Here is a 19,471-nt window from a genome sequence, read left to right as displayed (position 1 = left end):
CCCATTGGAACCTCAGCAATAACTACATGTACAATTCCACGCTGAGTGTGTAGTCAATGACAAACAATTCTAAACGTTTAAATCACGACAGAATATACATAAACAGATCAAATAAGTTAATATGAGCTTTTTGGTATACTGTGTACTTAAGTGTTTGGTGGCTTCCTCTAATCAAGTGTATTTTCTCTTGCACGCTTTGTATGACAGACTTCACAAATTTCACTCGATTCCACTGGATCAGATGTAGCCACGGTACACTTACAAACAGATTGTGCCAGGACTGAGGCTCTGCACATGTAAACAGTTTGTCTTTGTTTCTTGTTTGAGTTGGTGTAAATTAAAAGTTAATATATTTTTAATTTAAGTTTGGCAGGGATGGGGTTAAAATCACAGGCCAGGTATTGACTGACTAATTGCTTATCAATAATTGAGCAAACAAAGCAACCACTCGTGATCACCATGTGTGTTAGCCAGGATCTGAGTGTTTAGAAAATGGATTCATTTAGGATTTTAATCCCACAAAAGTATATGCCAGTGTGTGTTAGTTAGGGAGAAGGTTCCTGGAGCAGGCCCTCCCTTATAGTTAGAGCAGCGCTCGGCCAGTGTTTGGCAGGCTTGTGTTTTATTAGCTATCTTGCCCACTGGGTTTTGTATTTATTATTTTCATGTACACTTGTGTGTGTGTGTGTGTCCTCCTGCATTAGACTACCACTGTTGTTACCCTAGTGGCGTCCACGTACCACTGCACCTTTACTGTAAATACTTGTAATAAATCCTGTGCACCTGCGGGGCGTGGCAAAGAAAATCTCTGTGTCTCTCCTGTCAATCAGCGGATACTCACACCCATAACAAACACCCCTGTTAAAACATACATTAAATGTATGTGAGAAATAAAGGAGGTCCATTACAGATTATCTGTATCTCTTGCAGTGGATGCAAGTCTCTTCAGTGTATTTTTGTCTTTGAAAATATATAAAACAACACAGAGGGGTAATATTTGTATTATTTAAAAACAGTGGTAATATTTAGTTTTGGTATCATATAGGTCAGTAATTCCCTTTCAATTTGAAGACGACCACCAACCAATAATTTTGGGATATGCCTGCCTTAGGTAGGTATTCACTGAGCATTTTATGTCAGAGCTGCCGATAGGCCCCTCCGCGGAGCTCACTTCCTCTTTTGCCTCTCACCTACGGTAAGGTACAGTTCTGTGTCACTAACCCGAGTGTGTTTTTGAAAGAGCTCCTCTGAGTCGACTGCAGTTCCCTTGCATTCGTGCTGAGAGCTGGCTTGCCGCTCTCGTGGAATCAGCATTTGAGTGTCTTTTCCCCTTACCGCAGCCCGCTTCGCTTCTGTCGCAGGCCATCTTCTCGGCTGTCTGTCGTATGAGTGCGACTGCCTGTGCAGTATTAGGGTGTGTGAGTGTGCTGTCTTTCAACCTACACCTTCCAGGAGAACACAGTTCCTCCACCGGGCTCGGCTTGCCGCCCCCGCAGTCGAGCAACAACAGCCAGTCAGCCGTGTGTCCTCCTGGGGCTGTGTTCTAACCTGCCCCGCTGTCAAGTAGACCTCGCCGGCTGCCTCGACCCTTCTCCTTTTTTTTCTCTTACTAACTGAGCTCTCGCCTGCCGCGGCTTCGGCCTCTGTGTGTCTCCGCTGGTGCACGTTGCACACTGACCAGGTGGCTGACTACACGCGGCTGGATAGGCACCGCTGCATTAGATGCCCCCCCGGTGCTTCGGTACCTCGGCACACGCTCAGCCCCTGGTACTTCAGTGCCTCGGTGCACACGGTGCTCAGTGCGCATGGTGCTTCAATGCCTTGGTGCACATAGCATCTTGGTGCACGCGGCACGGGGCTTGGTGCATTGATGCCCTCTGCCTGTAGACGGTGCTCCACTCCTCTGAAGGCTACGCACTGCCCCGGTTGTGTGACTGCACGCAGTCCAGGCTAGACACCCTTGTCCAGTTGCTGTGATTGAGCCTGTGTGAAACAGCTCTCTCTCTCGAGCCGGCTTGCCACTTCCCTGGAATCAGAAACTCTGCTTCTGTGAACTCAGCTATAAACGCTGCACAACTGCGCTACGGTTAATCTTTTTATTTTCAACAGCCTAAGTCGCTTTGCGATTGTAGTCTGCTTTTCTAACCTTACAGCGCTGGCTGTTTTGTGTTTTTTCCTCTGCTATTGCAGCTAAAAAAAAAAGAGATGCGTGCTTCCCTGTACTGCTCTCCCGATTGCCTACTGCAGCCACTTGAGCCTGTGTATCCACCCCAGTGTATGCTATGCACTACCCTGGGTTGTGTTGACTACATGCGGTTACGGCTAGGCGCCTCTCAGTGCCTCAGAGCCTCGGTGCCCTTGGTGCTTAGACGCTCCATGACTCGGTGCTTCAGCGCCCCAGCATGTCAATAACACCTGCACTCAGTGCCGATTCTTCAGTGCACCAGTACTGTAAGCTACCTCACTCAGTGTCCTCGGTGCTTCTGCACCCTTGGTGCCTGACTGCTTCAATACACAGGTCTACACCCTCTGGTGTTTAAACAACACCCTTGGGCCATACAGACATCAAGCATGGCTAAATTCCACGCTTGCATGTCCTGCACAACGTCCCCTGCTTGCACGGCTGAGCCGTGCGCGGCATTCGGAGCCCCTGGCCAGGCAGCAGGCTCAAGCCCTTACTCTGGCCCCAGCTCAGCCGATAGCGCAGGCCCAGGAGCTGACCCCGCCTGCACCGGTGGTCACCCCGGATGTTACAGAACCAGATGTCAGCATTGCTGAGCAGGACCATGATGCGATTTCGATTGTGGCCTCATGGGAAGGTGGCTACTTCCTTCAGAAGCAGCCCCTACCTCCCCTGACCATATCTCTGGACCAGCGGTAGAGGAATTGCTGCAGCGCTCTCACCGAGAACGCAAGGCATCTCGGCAGGTAGCCTCAGTGCTCCCCTCCGTACTCTGGTACGGGAGAGAACGAGACGCTGGTGTCCGCTGTACTCGCACGGTGACTCGGACGGTCCACACTGCCCCGTGTGATGACCTGAGGCACCGCCTTCAGGCTTCAGCGGCAGCTAACAGCCAGGCATTCCCGCAGCGACAGGAGGGAGCCGAACGTGGGATTCCAACACAGCAGCGATCTCGGAGGTATTCCTAACGCCGCCCCAGGTAGCCCCCACTTCGGTGCTCGCCACCGTACACACCGGTTATGCACACTGTCACATTCTCCAGTCTGTCCGGCCGGGCGACTGGTTTACAACAGTGGACCGAAAGGATGCGTATTTCCACGTCCCTATTCGTCCAGCGCACAGGAAGCAGGGTTCAACATTAACCATGGCCCGGCAGCCCGGGGCCAGTAGAGATCGCAGTTTGGCTGCACCATAAACCGACTACAGCTAGTTCAGAATGCCGCTGCCAGGATCCATACCAGATGTAAAAAATGTGATCACATCACCCCCCGTCTTGCCCAGCTGCACCGGCTACCTCTAAAGTTCAGGATAATTTTCAAAACTCTCCTGCTCACCTACAATGCTCTTCATCACACAGGTCCCGAGTACCTCCTCAACCTGCTGACCTGCTATGTCCCTGCCCGCAAGCTGAGGTCCTCCAACTCTGGCCTGCTTGTTATCCCCAAGCAAAAGTGCACTTGGAGAACGCTCGTTTAGCTTCATGGCTTCGACTCTTTGAAACTCTCTCCCAGCTTTGTTCCGTGACGCTCCCACCGTCACTCGTTTTAAATCAACTCTCAAGACCCACCTGTTCTCTCTTGCTTTCCATGCTTTTTAAGCCTGATATCTGCTATTAGCTGCTGTGTTGCTGCTACTATTTCATCTATTATGCTACTATCATGTATTATGCACTTTCCACTGTATATCATGTATTATGCATTTCTCTGTATTTAAAGTATTATGGATTTTCTTGTTGTTACTGCATCTTGTAAAGCGCTTTGTGATGGTGGTCCACTATGGCCCTGTCCACACTATGCCTTTAAACCGTATTAGTTGCATTTAAGCCGGCTTAAAAGTGCTAAATACGGTTTGCGTCCACACTACGCAGCATTTAATACTATACTCGAGAACCGGACTCGAGACCACCTCAGGAGGTAGTCTCGAGTCCGGTTCTAATTACATCGCATCAGGTAGTGCGGTTTATCACAAGTGTGGACGCTGTAATACCAAACTACATTTTTTTGTGTATCCTCCAATATCCCAAAATGCTTTGTGGTATGTTTGGCGAAATACTAAGAGCAGACGCCTGAAGGACTTGCTATCAGTGTACACTCCGCACTAGGTATTCATTTTTATGCTTCAAAAAATCTGTCAGGACATCTGTGTTAAACTAGTGGAGAAAATAACAAAAACACAACGTTAAATTAGGCGACTGCAAAAATGAAATGCGAGTTAAAAGTAGGATCTGGGATGAAAAAATTACGTAACGTGTCAGCTCTGTTTGAAATAAAATTAAGAGGACCAGAATTAGGCTCAGGCAAGATATGAAGGTAAAAACAAAGATTGTTTTGTAATTAACAGCTTTTTCTGAGTTTAATTATGAAACAGAATCAGCTCAATTTGTTTAAAGGGACTTCACCTGATTAAAAATAAAACCTGAAAACTTCAAGCCCTACTTGTGTGTGTGTGTGTGTGTTCGGATTTACTTTTTCCGCAATACTTGTTATATTTCATTTATGCAATATGGACCTCTGTTAATATGGGGCATAACACATTATTTTAAAATAAAATACAGTGCATGGTGGGATACTATCGTATTAATTTCCACGGTTCGTTGCGCTGCTGGGAATTGTAACTGAACTATTCTAATGGTGTGTGGATGCATTAAGCCTGACTAAACATGAAACGGTACTTCAGTGTGGACGCTTTGAGCTGTATTAATTAGAGCGGTTTCGATTACGGTTCTCGAGATCGGTTATGTAGTGTGGACAGGGCCTATGAAAGGCCCTATATAAAAGACTGATTGATTGATTGATTGATAGTTATGAAGCACCACAGGCCCAACTGGGCCAGTAACATTTTTTAACTGTATAATGTATACAGTATAGTGCACATGGCTTCCGTTTCATGAACTCGTCTGAACTTCCCCCCCCGCACGTCGTATTTGTTGTACAGTTAGCATCTGAGACTACAGACTGAAGTGCCGTTGGTAATAATCGTTATCTCGACATGACCGTTTTTTACAATTTGTTTTTGCAACCAATAAGTCAGTAAGCCAAAAGTAAAGCGTTTAAATCAATAATGATAAAGAAAAAAATTCTGAAGTTGAAGACTTAATCTGGCTTCATGATGACAGTGAAATGTCAGTTTCTCAGACTTGCAGATAAAACAGCAGCTTTTTGTTGGGAATTCAACATTTAGTTGCCTTCATATCCAGTCTCACAGTAATAGTTCGCAAGATAGCAGATGTCTGTCTGACTGCAGCGAAAAAAGATGCACCGATGAATACCCAGATACGCACCATGGAAGCTGGACAATGGAATGAAATTGTCTAACGTTTTGCATACAGTATTTTCATTGCCACTTTTTTTTTTTATTTGAGACATGGGCTCTCTTTGAATACCGTATAAATTACTAAACATATGGAAATGAAAAACCATCATGACAGAATATGCATACAAGCTAAAGATTTTTTTTTTTTTACCCCTTTCGTTTTTTTTCAGTTTTTGTTTGTGTTCACAATGTGGTTCTCCTAATGTCAGCATTAAACAAAGTAATTTGAGAAAAGATTGAATATATTTTACTATTTTGTGAGTTTGTCGAGTTCGTCAAGATTTTGGTGTCTGACCAAAATTTCTACCAGAACTTCAGTTTCTCGCACTGTCCATGTAGTTTTAGGATTACCAGATTTCCACAGGGAAAAATGGGACGTTTTTTTTTTCTTGTTTAATTCACTGACGCAACAGCAACTCTGAAGCCAAAAATAGCAGTATATAAAACAACACAATAATAGTTTAAAAATTAAACATCGGGTGAATTTATTTCAGGTAATAACTCATTTTATTTTTATATTGTCATCTAGTCAAAACATGTTAAATGTACAAAAAGCCAGATTTAAAAAATAGATCAGCTATTACCATTTAAACATATGGTATACACATAATCGGAATGGTTAAACAAATAATCCGTAAAACTGTTTATTTAATTTTTGAATGGCGCAAATACACAACGTAATATATTACTCACTTAAAATTGTATCAGGGCCAATAAAAACACTACCTTAGTGGCCCAAGGGGCCAGTAGTAAAAAATCTAAATGTAGAGCCCTGAGGAAGTATCTCAGGGGAGCATCTTTGAGTTTTCCATGCTGCCATTTGGCCTCTCCTTAGTTCCTGCACGTTTTCAAAGTGCATGGATGCCATCCTAGCTCCCTTGATGAACTACCTTGACGACTGGTTGATCTGTTCCCAGTCACAGGAAGGAGCAGTGGCCCACACAGCGATTGTGACGAAGCATCTGTTGAGGCTGGGTCTTACCCTCAACCATGCCAAGAGCCAATTAATACCGGTGCAAAGTACGATCTACTTGGGTCTCCGGCTGGATTCCCTTACGATGTAAGCCTACCTTTTGGACGACATTGTAGCTGCCATTCGCAACTGTCTGGCCCTGTTTCAACAAGGGTTCACTGTACAATTGGTGTTGTGTCAAAAACTATTGGGTCTGATGGCCACAGCTTCATCAGCCATCCAACTGGGGTTACTCCACACGCGCCCAATCCAAGCGTGGCTCAGTGCCTTTCTAATACACCCCAAGCGCGACAGACACCGTTGGCTGACCATGTCTCGCCTATGCTGGGAAGCCCTACGCAAGCCTCTCATCTGAGCAAAGGCGTAAGGATGGAGTGATACACAACCGTCAAGTGGTGACGACAGACGCATCCAACTTGGGTTGGGGTGTGGTCTGGGCAGGCAGGAGCATTCCTACCTAAGGTGATTACAGCTTTCCACTTGAACCAATCAGTGGAACTAGAGGTCTTCCATCCCCCTCCCTTCAATTCGGGCGCCCATATTCTGGCAACCCGTTTTTTAAGGGTGCTCGGCAGTTGCATCCCACTAGAAAGGACGTCCCCTGAGTGAAGTCTGGATGTGGCATTGGAGGCTCTCACTAAGGCCCCGTTTTAGCCTATACATTCCACAGAGCTGAAATATCTCTCTATGAAGACAGCCTTTTTCTGTGCACAGTTCCTGTATGCGCGTTTGGAATAATGGAAACAAGCGTTGCGCACGAAACCTGCATTCCTACCTAAGGTGATTACGGCTTTCCACTTGAACCAATCAGTGGAACTAGAGGTCTTCCATCCCCCTCCCTTCAGTTCGGAGGAGAATAGGAAACTGAATTCCCTCTGCCCAGTGAGGACATTGAGAGGTTATGTGGATAGGATTAAAGCGCTGCGTCAGTCTGACCAGCTCTTCGTTTGCTATGGTGAAAGGACCCTGGGTCAAGCCCTCTCGAAGCAGCGACTGGCCCTCTGGATTGTGGACTCAGTATCGACTGCGTACAATAATGCCGGCCTACTCCCACCTGGGAGGATGGCCGTGCACTCTACCAGAGGTGTGGCTACGTCGTGGGCTCTCTTTCGAGGTTCCTCTTTGACTGACATTTGTACTGCGGCTAGCTGGGCTACGCCGCATTCATTCATCAGGTTCTACCGACTTAATGTGGTAGATCCCTCTAAGCTTTCAGTAGGCACAAGGGTCCTTCAGGTTGTACGCGCACACCACCAACACTAGTTGGCGGTAGCGAGGCATCCCTCATATGATGTCCACTCACGCTGCCTTGCGTCGGCTCTGGTATACTTTCCCAAAAGTATTGGTTGGTGGCCGTCTTCGAATTGAAAGGGAACGTTAGGTTACTAACCCTGGTTCCCTGAAAGAGAAGATGACCACCAAACCTTGCGAGGTCGCATCACTCGCATTCACGGGTTCGATGCAAAAGAGGAAGTGAGCTCCGCGAAGCGACTACTTATTCTCTCAGCAGGCGGGACCGAGGACGTCAATCCACGCAGGGGCCTATCAGCAGCTCTGACATAAAATGCTCAGCGAATACCTACCTAAGGCAGGCATATCCCAAAAGTATTGGTTGGTGGTTGTCTTCTCTTTCAGGGAACCAGGGTTACGGATCAGTAACCTAAGTAACCTGGTCCTAAGTAACCTAAGTAACCTGGTCGTTGGGACCCTATGTGTTTTCTGGTTTTTGTTCCAACTGAGCTCTCAATTACTTAACTAAACCTTTAATTGAACTAATAATTTGCTAAAATTGGGCCTTTTTAATTGTTTCCAGCTCTTAGATTTCAAGTTAACTGTAAAATCATACAAGTAACTTGAAATCTGCAACTTTTTAGGCGCTGAGAACTTCCACTGATGAGAAAAGAGATTTGGGGATAAATAAGAAACAGTCACAGATATAAAGCAAACAAAATAACTACAGAGAACTAATAAAATAACCCCAGCGAATCTTACCATCACTTAGTAAATCCCACATTTTTCTAGATAAAAGATGCACATTTACCAGGGCAGAGGCAGGGTGTGAACCATTAACCACACACACTGCAAAAGAGCAACTTAACCCCTATGCAAAAAAGAGCTAGGGAAGAGTCAGAATGCATAACGACAGTGCACCACACAACGCTGCCTGTTACACTCTTCTCATTCAACCTTGGCAACTGGCTGTAGCCAATCTATGAGATCCGGGTCACAGCACCAATGTAACAGGGTGAAGGCTGGGTGATACAGTGATAAAACACATATCACCTGGTTAAAACTAAATGAAAAACAATTGTCTCAGTGCAGTGTATTTGTTGTACTATAAATGTGTCAATTTGTTATCAGCATAAAAAGCAACTTCCTGAATTTATAAAATGCCACAGTGTCTAACACGCCCTCAATATAAAATGTCTATAACCCTGTAATAAAGTATGTGCGCAGCGGAAGATAGTAATGATAGGTTTGACAAAGAGCTTTGACAGGAGAGGTGTCTCATGAGATGCTTGTCACAATCCAAACTCCTCTTATAATTCCAGTGAAAAGAAAAACACATTGAGAAACTTTAAAAACAAGCTTAAACAGAGTCACCCATCTTCCAAGAAAAGAAGCAGGAGTTAGTTCAGACAAGGTGTTCTTTAACTGTGTACTCACGAGGGTTCCTCGGTCACAGCTGCTCCCTCCTCCAGCTCCAGAGCCTGCTTGAACCAGGGCAGCTTCGCCTCCACCGGGAGCTTCTCTACAATACAGTAACAAACACCTTAGCAGGACACCAGACGGGTCTCTCGCAATCTCTGTTCATCTTTAAAATCATTCTACGCTTCATTCATTCAGGTTTCATCCATAACTTTAAATACTTTAAAAAGGTTAAATTAAGTTAAGAAAAAGGCAAGTAGGCAAAAGCTGAAGCATTTGTCCACTGAACTTAATTTATTAGAAGCAATGGGCCCAGTTTACAAACTTAAAACTACCATTTTATTTTTTTAAAAGTTATATTTTTGTATGCATTAAACCAAACAAAAAGCTGATGTTATCAGCTTTTCTGGCATGTGTTTAACTCTGTGAACATCATGGTGCTTCCTTTCCAAAGAACCAGCCTACCTTTTGGTTTGTAGCAGGGAATAGTGACGATGCACTCCTCTTTAATGTGAGGCTTGGTCTTAGGGTTGCAGCCTCCCGCATGCAGTCCCCTGTGATCGATACAGAGCACCACTCTGTAGCGGAGGCCCTGGCCACACGTCACTGTACACTGCAGCGAGCACAGAGCACACAGTCAGATACAACACTCCACTCGACACCATTGGAAGATGCCTCATATAGAACACAACCAACATTGTTCACAATAGATTGGAAATTACAAAAACTGTCATGACTTGTGCATGTAAACGCCGCCATTGATGACAATTATAGTGCGGAATCAGGCAAATCAGGATTTTTATAGAAAGGTACAGTGTAAGAAAACTACACTACAAACACAATCATCCTTACACTTCAGTAGTGCGATAGAATTGCTACTTATATTTTTACAACATTTACACACAACATCCTAATAGAGACACATATTACTCAAATCATCATGGGAATGTTTAAAATAAATAAATAAATAAATAAATAAATAAATAAATGGATTGGCTGGCTGTAAAGTGTTTTATTTATCACTGCTGCCAAGACAAGCATTTTCTAGGAGATCAGAATGAAGAATGTATTAGGTCAACAAAACCCTGCATTTTAACAGCCTACAAATCTGACTTGCATGTCTCAGGCTGTGTTTGCGGGAGAGGGAAATGAATAGCACCATAAAATTATATCGGCAGTAGCCAAGGAGGTTGGTTTGTTCACCTTCCATGAATCCCAAACAGGGAACCCTCTGGGCTAGCTGCTAGCTGCACAATTGTATAGTATCTCAATTGAATATTCACCCCCTCTTTTTACTGTTAAAAAAAAAAGGAAAGGTTGAATTTTAATGAAAATGAGCACATATGTTTACTGTTATTTTTTTAATTTAAGTGACCTGTGTGTGGGGTTTACCTCTGCTGTTAAATTTGTTTCCACAATAACAAGGCCTTATCTAGACAAGGTTGTGCGTGTTTTATTTTTCTTGTCTGAAGAATGCTGCTACAAAGTACTAAACAGAACGACATGGAGAATGAGGCGTTTAGGGCTCATAAGTAAGAATATTGTACAACTCTACATCATTTAAGAGAGTAAAATGCTTTTAAAATTACATTTTTTTTAATTTTTTTTTTAGATAACTGCAAATATTTTATATAATTGAAAATATAATGATAAGTGGCATTTGAAGATACATTTGAACAGGACATTTGCAAAATTTGGGAAATCAAAATATTAGTTTGTAATAAAATAATTAAAAAATAATGAGCCCTATTAAAAAGGTTAATTTAAAGGCCTTTAATTGCTGAGAATATCTTCTCTGAACCACCACTCATGTCTTACAAACGAGGAAAGAACCTGGGAGGTACACTCTCATACTCAGAACTGAAGACAGAAACTAAGACACTTTTCCCATCCGATAAGAGCTAGATTATTTGGGGAATAAACCATGTGGACACTGCACAGTGTAATAATATGATTAGATCCAAGACCTTCCACCATCCGTACTCTGGGCAGAAATATTTTCTTAGGGATTACTTTACATGTGTCTCTGATTATGTGATTTGATAAAATGTCAGAGTGGACTTGAAACTACAAGGCCTGTTAAGTTTTGCATTTCCAAGCATAACAGGAAGCTAAACATAAGGCATCTATGTTAAGATTTCTGGTTATAGAAAATTAGGATGCCCACTAGAGGAGGTCATAAACAAAAATGTATTTGGGTATGTGTAGCCATGAATGTCTTTCAATACTTTTAATATCCCACTTAAGGCCATTCTGTATTTATTTGGCCAGTCAATGCATATATACTGTAATTAACAGGTCGTGTTTAGGGATTGAAAGTCTCTCAGAAGCGACTCACCAGGGACCACTCCTGTGCAAGCCACTTGGGGCAGTCAAAGATGTTGCAGGGCTGGATGATTGGCATCTTGGGGGTGTACATGCACTTCCACTCCTCCACAGGGGTTATGTTGCCCTGGATGTCCTCCTCCACGCAGGACACAGAGCGCCTCTGGATCCCCCCGCCACAAGTTTTGGAGCAAGCCGTCCATGGGCTGCTCTCCCATCTGACAAAACAACACTGCCCATTACAAACAACGCTTGGCTGGCCAGTCTCATTTGCTTGTGTGTTAGTTATCACTTCTGCTAGCCCATAAGCTTGCTGAATTTGTTCTAACGAAAACATCATAGAGCTTTAAGTATTTTTGCAAAACCTGCATTTCTCTTTTCATTTTAGAATCAAAAAAATGTTTTACTCCAAAGTTATGTCTCATAGAATAAATAGAAATAATGAACAATGCAAGTCCCTTCTTGAAAATGTACAAAGGCTTTTGGTATTTTAAGCAGGCTAACACAATTAAATAAACATGTATAAGATACTTTTAGCATGCATTAGACTACAGAAAAAAAATCTCTTGAACTACAAAGCACATCAACAAACTTGCTGTTCTGAATTTTCCCCTTGTAAACAAGTATGGGCTGACAGTTACTTGAAGTAGCTTTAATATTTATAATAAATTATCACAATTTACTGTAGAACCTGTTTTTCAAATGCATGTTCTGAAACTCCATGGTTTACCAATTATTAATAGAATTTGCCTTCCCCAAAATTGCAGCCACACAGTGGAACTCCGTTTATCCACGCGCTTGGGGGGACATGGGTCCACGGATGTGTGAAATCCACGGATAAATGAGGTGTCATTGCGTGTGACTAGAATGCATGAATAAAATACAGAAACTAGTAATGTAAACCAAATTAGAGTTTACTGGAGATGCATGAAATACAATATATTACAGACAGAACAATGTTTTTTAAGTTAGTTTACTTTGACAGTGATAATCCTAGCAAAATCTTTTCAAAATGATACACCTCCAACCCTGTTTCCCTAGCGTTTTCTATTACCCAAAAATAATAATAAATAAATAAATAAATAAATAAATAACTATACAAACAAAAAAAATACAAAATCATAAGACACTAAGGGGTAGATGTACTAAGATGGGTCAGTTGCAGTGCAAACGTACCGCAATTTACATTTTCGTTACTACAATTTACAAAGTATACACTTTGTTGTCTGTACTAAGAGAAAATATGTTAATGAAAAGAGCCGCAATATACTCATTTTAATATTTGTTGCGTCTTCTTAGTGAGATCTCTAGCATACATTGCGAGTGTTGCGCGACACTGTTAAAATAAATAGCGGGAGTTGAGTTGTGTTTTGCTGCAGCAGAGGGTGCCCGAGGGATAACGCCTATGCATGCAAGGGTGCAAGAATCCAAATAACATTGTTTTTGTTAAATGTAAATGTCATCTGTACAATGGTTTCTGTTTGTCTTAATTTTACCTATTTTAATACTGTTATATATATATAACAAATGAAAGGCAGATTAATCCCATCAGATTCTATAGTGGGGCCACCACCTTCACCCCCAAAAAGCTTTTCATAATCATACAGTAGCCCCTCGCTAAACCGGACATGTTTGTCCGACATAAGGAGGTGTCGGGTTTAAAAACAATACAATAAAATCGCACACACATACATTTACAGTTCTCGATGTATTTGAAATCTAAATCATTGCGCTGAAATAACACCAATGTGTTTTGGGTAGGTTACACATTATATTATGTAAAAATATAGATCTGTACAGTAGGCCTATACAGTATACAGTACAGTAGTCAAATCAGATGAATACCTAGTGCACTTTTTTTACTTTAGCCTCTGGTAACACAAAATAAATCATGCTGCTGCATTGTACACATTGGTGTACAGTGCAAACAAAAGATTATTTTAAATTGAAACTAAATGATTTTAGGGTTTTTTTATTTTATTTTAATTATTATTATTTTTAACTTGGCTTACTTAGTAGCCTAGACAATTAACACACAATAGATCATGGTCCTATACAGATGCTCAGAATGTGCTGGAGGGGTTAGTGGCACATGTGTGCAGTCTACTGCTCCCAACATGCTGGGAAAACCAGAAATGTCATAGAAATTTGTTGCAACTGTCGACAGCTTTAGTACATCTTATTATAATATTTGTGAACTCTCATTTGCACTATCTCCCCACCCTCTTTTTGCAAATTTATGCAGGAATGTCCATAATTACATATTCAAATAAACAAGCCTGCTGTGTAATTTAAACTTGTCTTACATTTCAACAAAATACGTACCAACAGAATTTTTTTTTTCGTAAAAGCTTTTTTATTTTTAAACAATTCGCTGCTGCATTATTTTTCTTTTGAACCTTGAGAAAGTCCATCACAGCGGGCATTAAGTTTACATTGACAATAATGTACTATATGTCAGAGAAAAAACTCATCAGGGAGCCGCAGATAATTGAAGTCACTGATGAACAGGGCGCGGATAAATGAGGTTCTACTGTTATATATATATATATATATATATATCACAATTTGGAGTATAAAGCATTCAGAATCTGGACCAATAAGTAATCTAGATAATTTCCATTTTTTTAAATCTAAATATGGTACACTTGTGCTGCTGGTAATTATTAAACATAATCCCCTTTATATATATATATATATATATATATTGGAGACTGAATCTAAGATTTAAAATATACATTTTGTTTAAACAACTGACATTCATATTATCACGTGTCCGTTTCTTGTAAAACTCCTGTTTACTGCTGAGACTGGTATTCCTTCACATTGACTGGCTGCTGTACGTACCGTGGTAGGGGGTGGTAGAGGTCATAGGGCATGATCTCCTTGTAGCCGTCACTGTTAGGAACAATAATGCCAACCCTCTGAGTAGAAGGTATACACAACAAAATAAACACTAAATGATCACATTACAGTACAGTACATGGCTCTACACCTTTGATACAAACACATATACAGTACCTAGACCATCATCAATTTATTGATGTCAGCTTGCACCAGTTACCTCATGTATCACAATCAGCAACAATTAAAGAGACACTATCAATGGGTTTCGGTCTGAATGATATACCGTGGAAATAAATACTTTAGTTTCACTAAATTAGCAGTGCAGTTTAGTCACTATCATTCAAGTAGTTTAGAACAGTTACAGACAAATTTAGGCATGGCGTAAATCAAAGTTTATGGCACCGCAGTATTTAGATGGTACTTTGTAACAGCTATAGCTCCACTTACGATTGCTAAGGTTAACACCTGCAGCATTTGCCTACAATTGTCCCTAGTTTTTAAGAGTTATAGTTCTAGTATTTATGGGAACTGTCCACCTACCTGGCTGGACAGGGGTCCATGTTACACTCTCGTAGCTTTGGTTTGGGTTTGACATTTTCAGGGTAGTAGTGGCAATACTGGTCAGCTACCACACGTCCACTGCGCAGGTCAAAGCACTCAGCGGAGGTCAGTTGGTAGCCTGAAACACAAACGTTAAATTTAAAGTACTGGACAAACCAGATTATGGGTTCTTGAGCTCCCTTGAATATTGTCATTACCTGAAATGAGGGTGTGTAGCAGGGTGATTGCCCTGCACATGTGTAAATTTGTGTTTGTGTAATTTTATAAGGGGAAATGGGTTTATTGTGTGTCTTTTTTGGAGTTGATTTGTGTGATTAAATTATTGTTTACAGATGGGCTCTGGTTTGAGACTTTGCTGTCTGCTGGGTTTGGTTGAGAGGAGGGGCAGTGGATGATTGGCTGTGCTGGTCCTCAATCAGCAGGTGGGCGGGTCTCGACCGAGTGTCCGTCCGTTAAAAACATCCAGTGGAAATTGCTCGGGGCGACTGCAACGCCATGCTCCAGAGGGGAGCTGCGTATATTCGAGAGGAGAGAGTCCGCTCTGCAGGAACGGCAGCTACGCAACCCTGAAACTGCAAGCGGTGCTTGTGAAGGCAGTGCCCAGCCAAGGCCGTATGAAGCAGCAGGAGTCGTTGTATGAATGCCGGCTCATAAGTAGGTTAGTTTAGGAGATAGTGATCCCAGGAAGTAATGTACAGAGGGTTACGTAGTGTAGCCGGTTCTTGGAGGGGGCCGCCTCGTTTATAAGGCTAGCGCTTGCCCTCTGTGGCACCTTTTATTTGTAGTTTTTGTACTGTGTTATATTTTGCCTTTTGTACAGCTTGCTGTATGTGTCCGCTGTACGTTACCATCACTGGTAATGTCACATGACGCCTTTATTTACTTTCTTTTTGTATTAATAAATCCTGCACGCCTGTGCTGGCGTTTCAGCTCCACCTCCCATGTCTCTCTGTATTGCTTAAGCAGCGGTTACCCACACACGTGACACAAGCAAGACCCTGTCACAGGGTGTATGGTAATAAATTGAGTATGTGATCACTACTCGAATCTTCGAATGCTAATCCAGTGACAGAGAGTAAAAATGTCCTTAAATCACCATAGCATAAATAACAGGTAGGGCTGTGAATAGTTTTTTCTATGTACGGTAACATCTGTTTATATATTAGGTAGATAAACACTAACGCAAAATAAATCTGTAAAAGTAAATACTAAATCACAACAATTAGCGGTTGAAAATAGTCTCTTACCCCCACCACAAGTGGCTGAGCATGGAAAGAAATCCGTTTCCCTCCAGCGATGGATAATGGGCTGGTAGAAGATGAACTGGACCATGCTGTCTGAGGCACTGACGTAACGGATCTGGAATATCAATCAAGATAATAAATGGATAATGAAGCACACATATTCCTAAAATTATGAGGCCAGAAAACATAGCCAGAGTTTTAAAAAATATGCAACATTTAGATAAGGCAGAGGAATCATTTTTATTTTTAGTGATTTTATCAAGTTACATGTACAGTATAGGTGCACAAAAATATGTGCAAGTTGATCAAAAACAATTATGAGTTTAGCCATTTGAAACAATATGTTGATGCGCTGGTCAAGATATTTGTCATAATAGATTTAAAAAGCTAAATGTTCATTAGTTCTGTTACATAAAAACAAAAAAAAACACTAGATTTCATGACCCCAAATTCTCTTTTTCATGTTGGTTGTTAGTCAGTAATAAAACAGGCTGATCCAGCAATTCTAGCCTCATATTAAAAATAATCTTCATGATCACTGGGTAGATCCAGAGAGCCCTGCAGGGTCAATGAAAAATGATATCCAATTAGGTAACTGGAGTTACCAGCCAATACTGAAATAAAAACTCTTTCCCCAAAGGTTTGGTGACATCAGGTATAAAAGTGCATTGGTTGGGAGTTCTACGAAAGTCGCTGCCACTTTGATGCAGGACACACAGAACGGAATTCTCAGTCAGCCTGGCATCATTGAAGAGTACACAATTCCTTTACCTTGTCTTTGCTTTTTATTTATTTTCAATTTTTAAGACAAGTCTGCATTCATGACCCTTTTATTGGCTTTTATAAGTAACATCTGCAACAACTTATTTTCTTTCAACAGAGTTAATGTTTTGCACATTTCTCAGATGTATTTCATTAAGGAAATTCTGGCTCTACAATCTTTGGTACTTGGGGGCTTGATAATAATCACTGTCTGTATCTATATACTGTACTTCAGTGGCTTGCCAAAATTGGTAAAGTAGGCAAAATAAGAAAATCCTGTAGTCTGTAATGTAGTCAAATGTATGTGACTAATGTGACTCAGTATTTTAGCAGCAGAACCCAGAACCACTCAGAATGATTACAAACATTGTAAAAATGTGAAAATGTAAAACATCTATTAAAATGACATTTTAGGGCACCTACAGTATGTTTTAAGCACTCCCACACAAGTTACAGTAGCCCCTGGATTTTCATTTATACAAAATGAATTAAAACTACTGTATTTCACTGCTGAAACCCTTCACTTCTTCCCCACTCTGGACAGGATCCACATTTTCCTGATTGTGATGTGCCTCTGTTGCTTTAATTGTATGGTTAATTTGGCTACAAGACAAGACATCTTATGAAAACTAACAACAATTGTCCGACTGGCTGACATAATGGTGTGGTCTTGAAAAACCCTGAGGATCAAAGCAAAAGTCACTGGGCATGGGAGGGGTTAAATTCTTTGACGACTTCAAAGTAAAAGATGTTCATTTTCAAAACAAATGGAATGTGCAATTGCTTCCTTCCTGCTGCCCCAGTCCAACATTATTCTGAATTGTATGTAGCGTCGCCTCATATCAGATGTGAAATATCGGTCAAGTTTAAACCATGAAGCATCCTGAAGAGCGGTAGTAATTTAGCTGCCACAGACACAATGGTTTCATTTAAAACCACTCTGAGTAATGACAACATGTATTATTCCAAAGAGCTGTGATATCTGGGGCCAGATTGGATTCATTTACACGCATCAAACATCATTGTTTTAACTGCACTGATGATTAAAGTCTTTTCACAAAAAAAGGGGTTAAGCCTTTTGCAAAAGCATGTAAATGAACTTGTTTTTTTAGATCTAAACAAAAACATTTAACAAAATATGGACATTTTTTGAGCTGAAGCTTTATGCCAATTCATAATTTGAATTATGAATTTGGATTTATCTTAAAGAAAATTTCTAAATTGTAAGCATAAAAAGTAAACTCTAATACAATAGCAAAACATGCCTTCACAAACTGACAAACAGTATAAACAAATTGAGTATACAGCAAATACAGTATGTGACAGGGTAGTGTCACGGCCCAGGCTGGCTACGAACAGAAAGCTGCAGTTTTAAAGCGCTGTTGCACACTTTATTAAACAAAAACAAACAAAACACAGGAAAAGTTTAAAAATGGTACACAAATCACTGTACAAACTCACAACCAAACTAACAAACGATTTTGATTCCTTTTAATACATGTGGCTACTCTCCAATTAGCACTCAATTATCTAATTGGGGAATGGCCACACCTGTAATTGCTGGCAGGGACAGATTTAACCCTATCCCTGCCAACCTTACATTCCCACACACAGCACTCCAGATACAGTTTTGGGTCTGGGAGTAACTTACCCTCTGATTTTAACACAGGAGAGTATTTTCAGAGGGTAAAATGCAACATTACCTGAAGTTATGAGTAATCTCAATAAATACTGTACAATCTTTTATGTTAATGGGGTAGGCATTAAAAAAAGAGCCTTACATTTTAACTGCAATATTACTTTGAACTGCTGTACAACCACGGGTGTGTTCTACAAGGTTCTTTATCGGATCAGTGCATGTTTTTCGAGGTACCACACTGACTCTGCAAATTAATTACGTTACTTATATTTTAACATTCAATTCTTAAACTCAGTGAACATGTTAATTTCAATACAAAGCCATACAGATAAATAAAATAAGGAAATGCATTAATAAGTTATAAAAACTGTTTGATATTATAGGCACCTTTTTTTTTGCGGTTTTTAATGTGTAAAAAATGCCAGCTACAAAGCTTATCTGGACTGCTGCCCACATACATTATTTACATTTTAGGGCTTATGCCCTGCCACAGTACCATACAGCCATAAAAGTAGATTTATACACCAAATATTTAGAAATTAAAAACATCTCCAACTCTAGACATGAAGAAACCCAATCACTTAAGAGGGCTTTTTTACAATCTATTATGGTATTAGAGTTCTGAATAAACAGAAGAATTCTGAAAACCACTGCCAGCGCTGGACCATAAAAACTGTATTTAAGCAACGGGAAAGCACTCGTAAAACACTGAATTAATACATCTTAAAGGTTCAAAGGTAATTAAGAGGCCCACCCAATCAATAAAAGAAAACAAATACTTGGGCCTGCTTCTTAGGTGTCAGTATGAGGCACTGCATCTTGGCCATCTCTGCCAATTAGGTATTCATGAATCACCTGTCTGCTTCTGCGTGGCAAACACATAGTAATTCAGATGTGTGAAAAGCCCTACTCTGGCACATGAAAGTGACTTTTATTTCCTAGGAGAAATACCACAGGACAAAGCAGGTGGCGAACAC

General features: G+C 41.2%; 1 protein-coding gene across 2 annotated transcripts in view; it reads right to left on the bottom strand.

The window, feature by feature from the left end:
* LOC117409129 (ADAMTS-like protein 1) overlaps window positions 1–19,471 on the bottom strand; it is a 235,444-nt gene that overhangs the window by 33,014 nt on the left and 182,959 nt on the right. For both annotated transcript variants that reach the window (XM_058999955.1, XM_034014768.3), the window contains 6 exons: window positions 16,097–16,208; window positions 14,829–14,967; window positions 14,289–14,339; window positions 11,455–11,659; window positions 9,582–9,729; window positions 9,135–9,219 (listed from right to left, as the gene is read on the bottom strand). In XM_058999955.1, coding sequence (XP_058855938.1) covers window positions 9,135–9,219; window positions 9,582–9,729; window positions 11,455–11,659; window positions 14,289–14,339; window positions 14,829–14,967; window positions 16,097–16,208 — 740 coding nt within the window. The remainder of the gene's footprint in view (window positions 1–9,134; window positions 9,220–9,581; window positions 9,730–11,454; window positions 11,660–14,288; window positions 14,340–14,828; window positions 14,968–16,096; window positions 16,209–19,471) is intronic.

This window comes from Acipenser ruthenus, chromosome 2, assembly GCF_902713425.1.
Source record: "Acipenser ruthenus chromosome 2, fAciRut3.2 maternal haplotype, whole genome shotgun sequence".
Classification (NCBI taxonomy): Eukaryota; Metazoa; Chordata; class Actinopteri; order Acipenseriformes; family Acipenseridae; genus Acipenser; species Acipenser ruthenus.
This window is presented reverse-complemented; position numbering and strand designations above follow the sequence as displayed.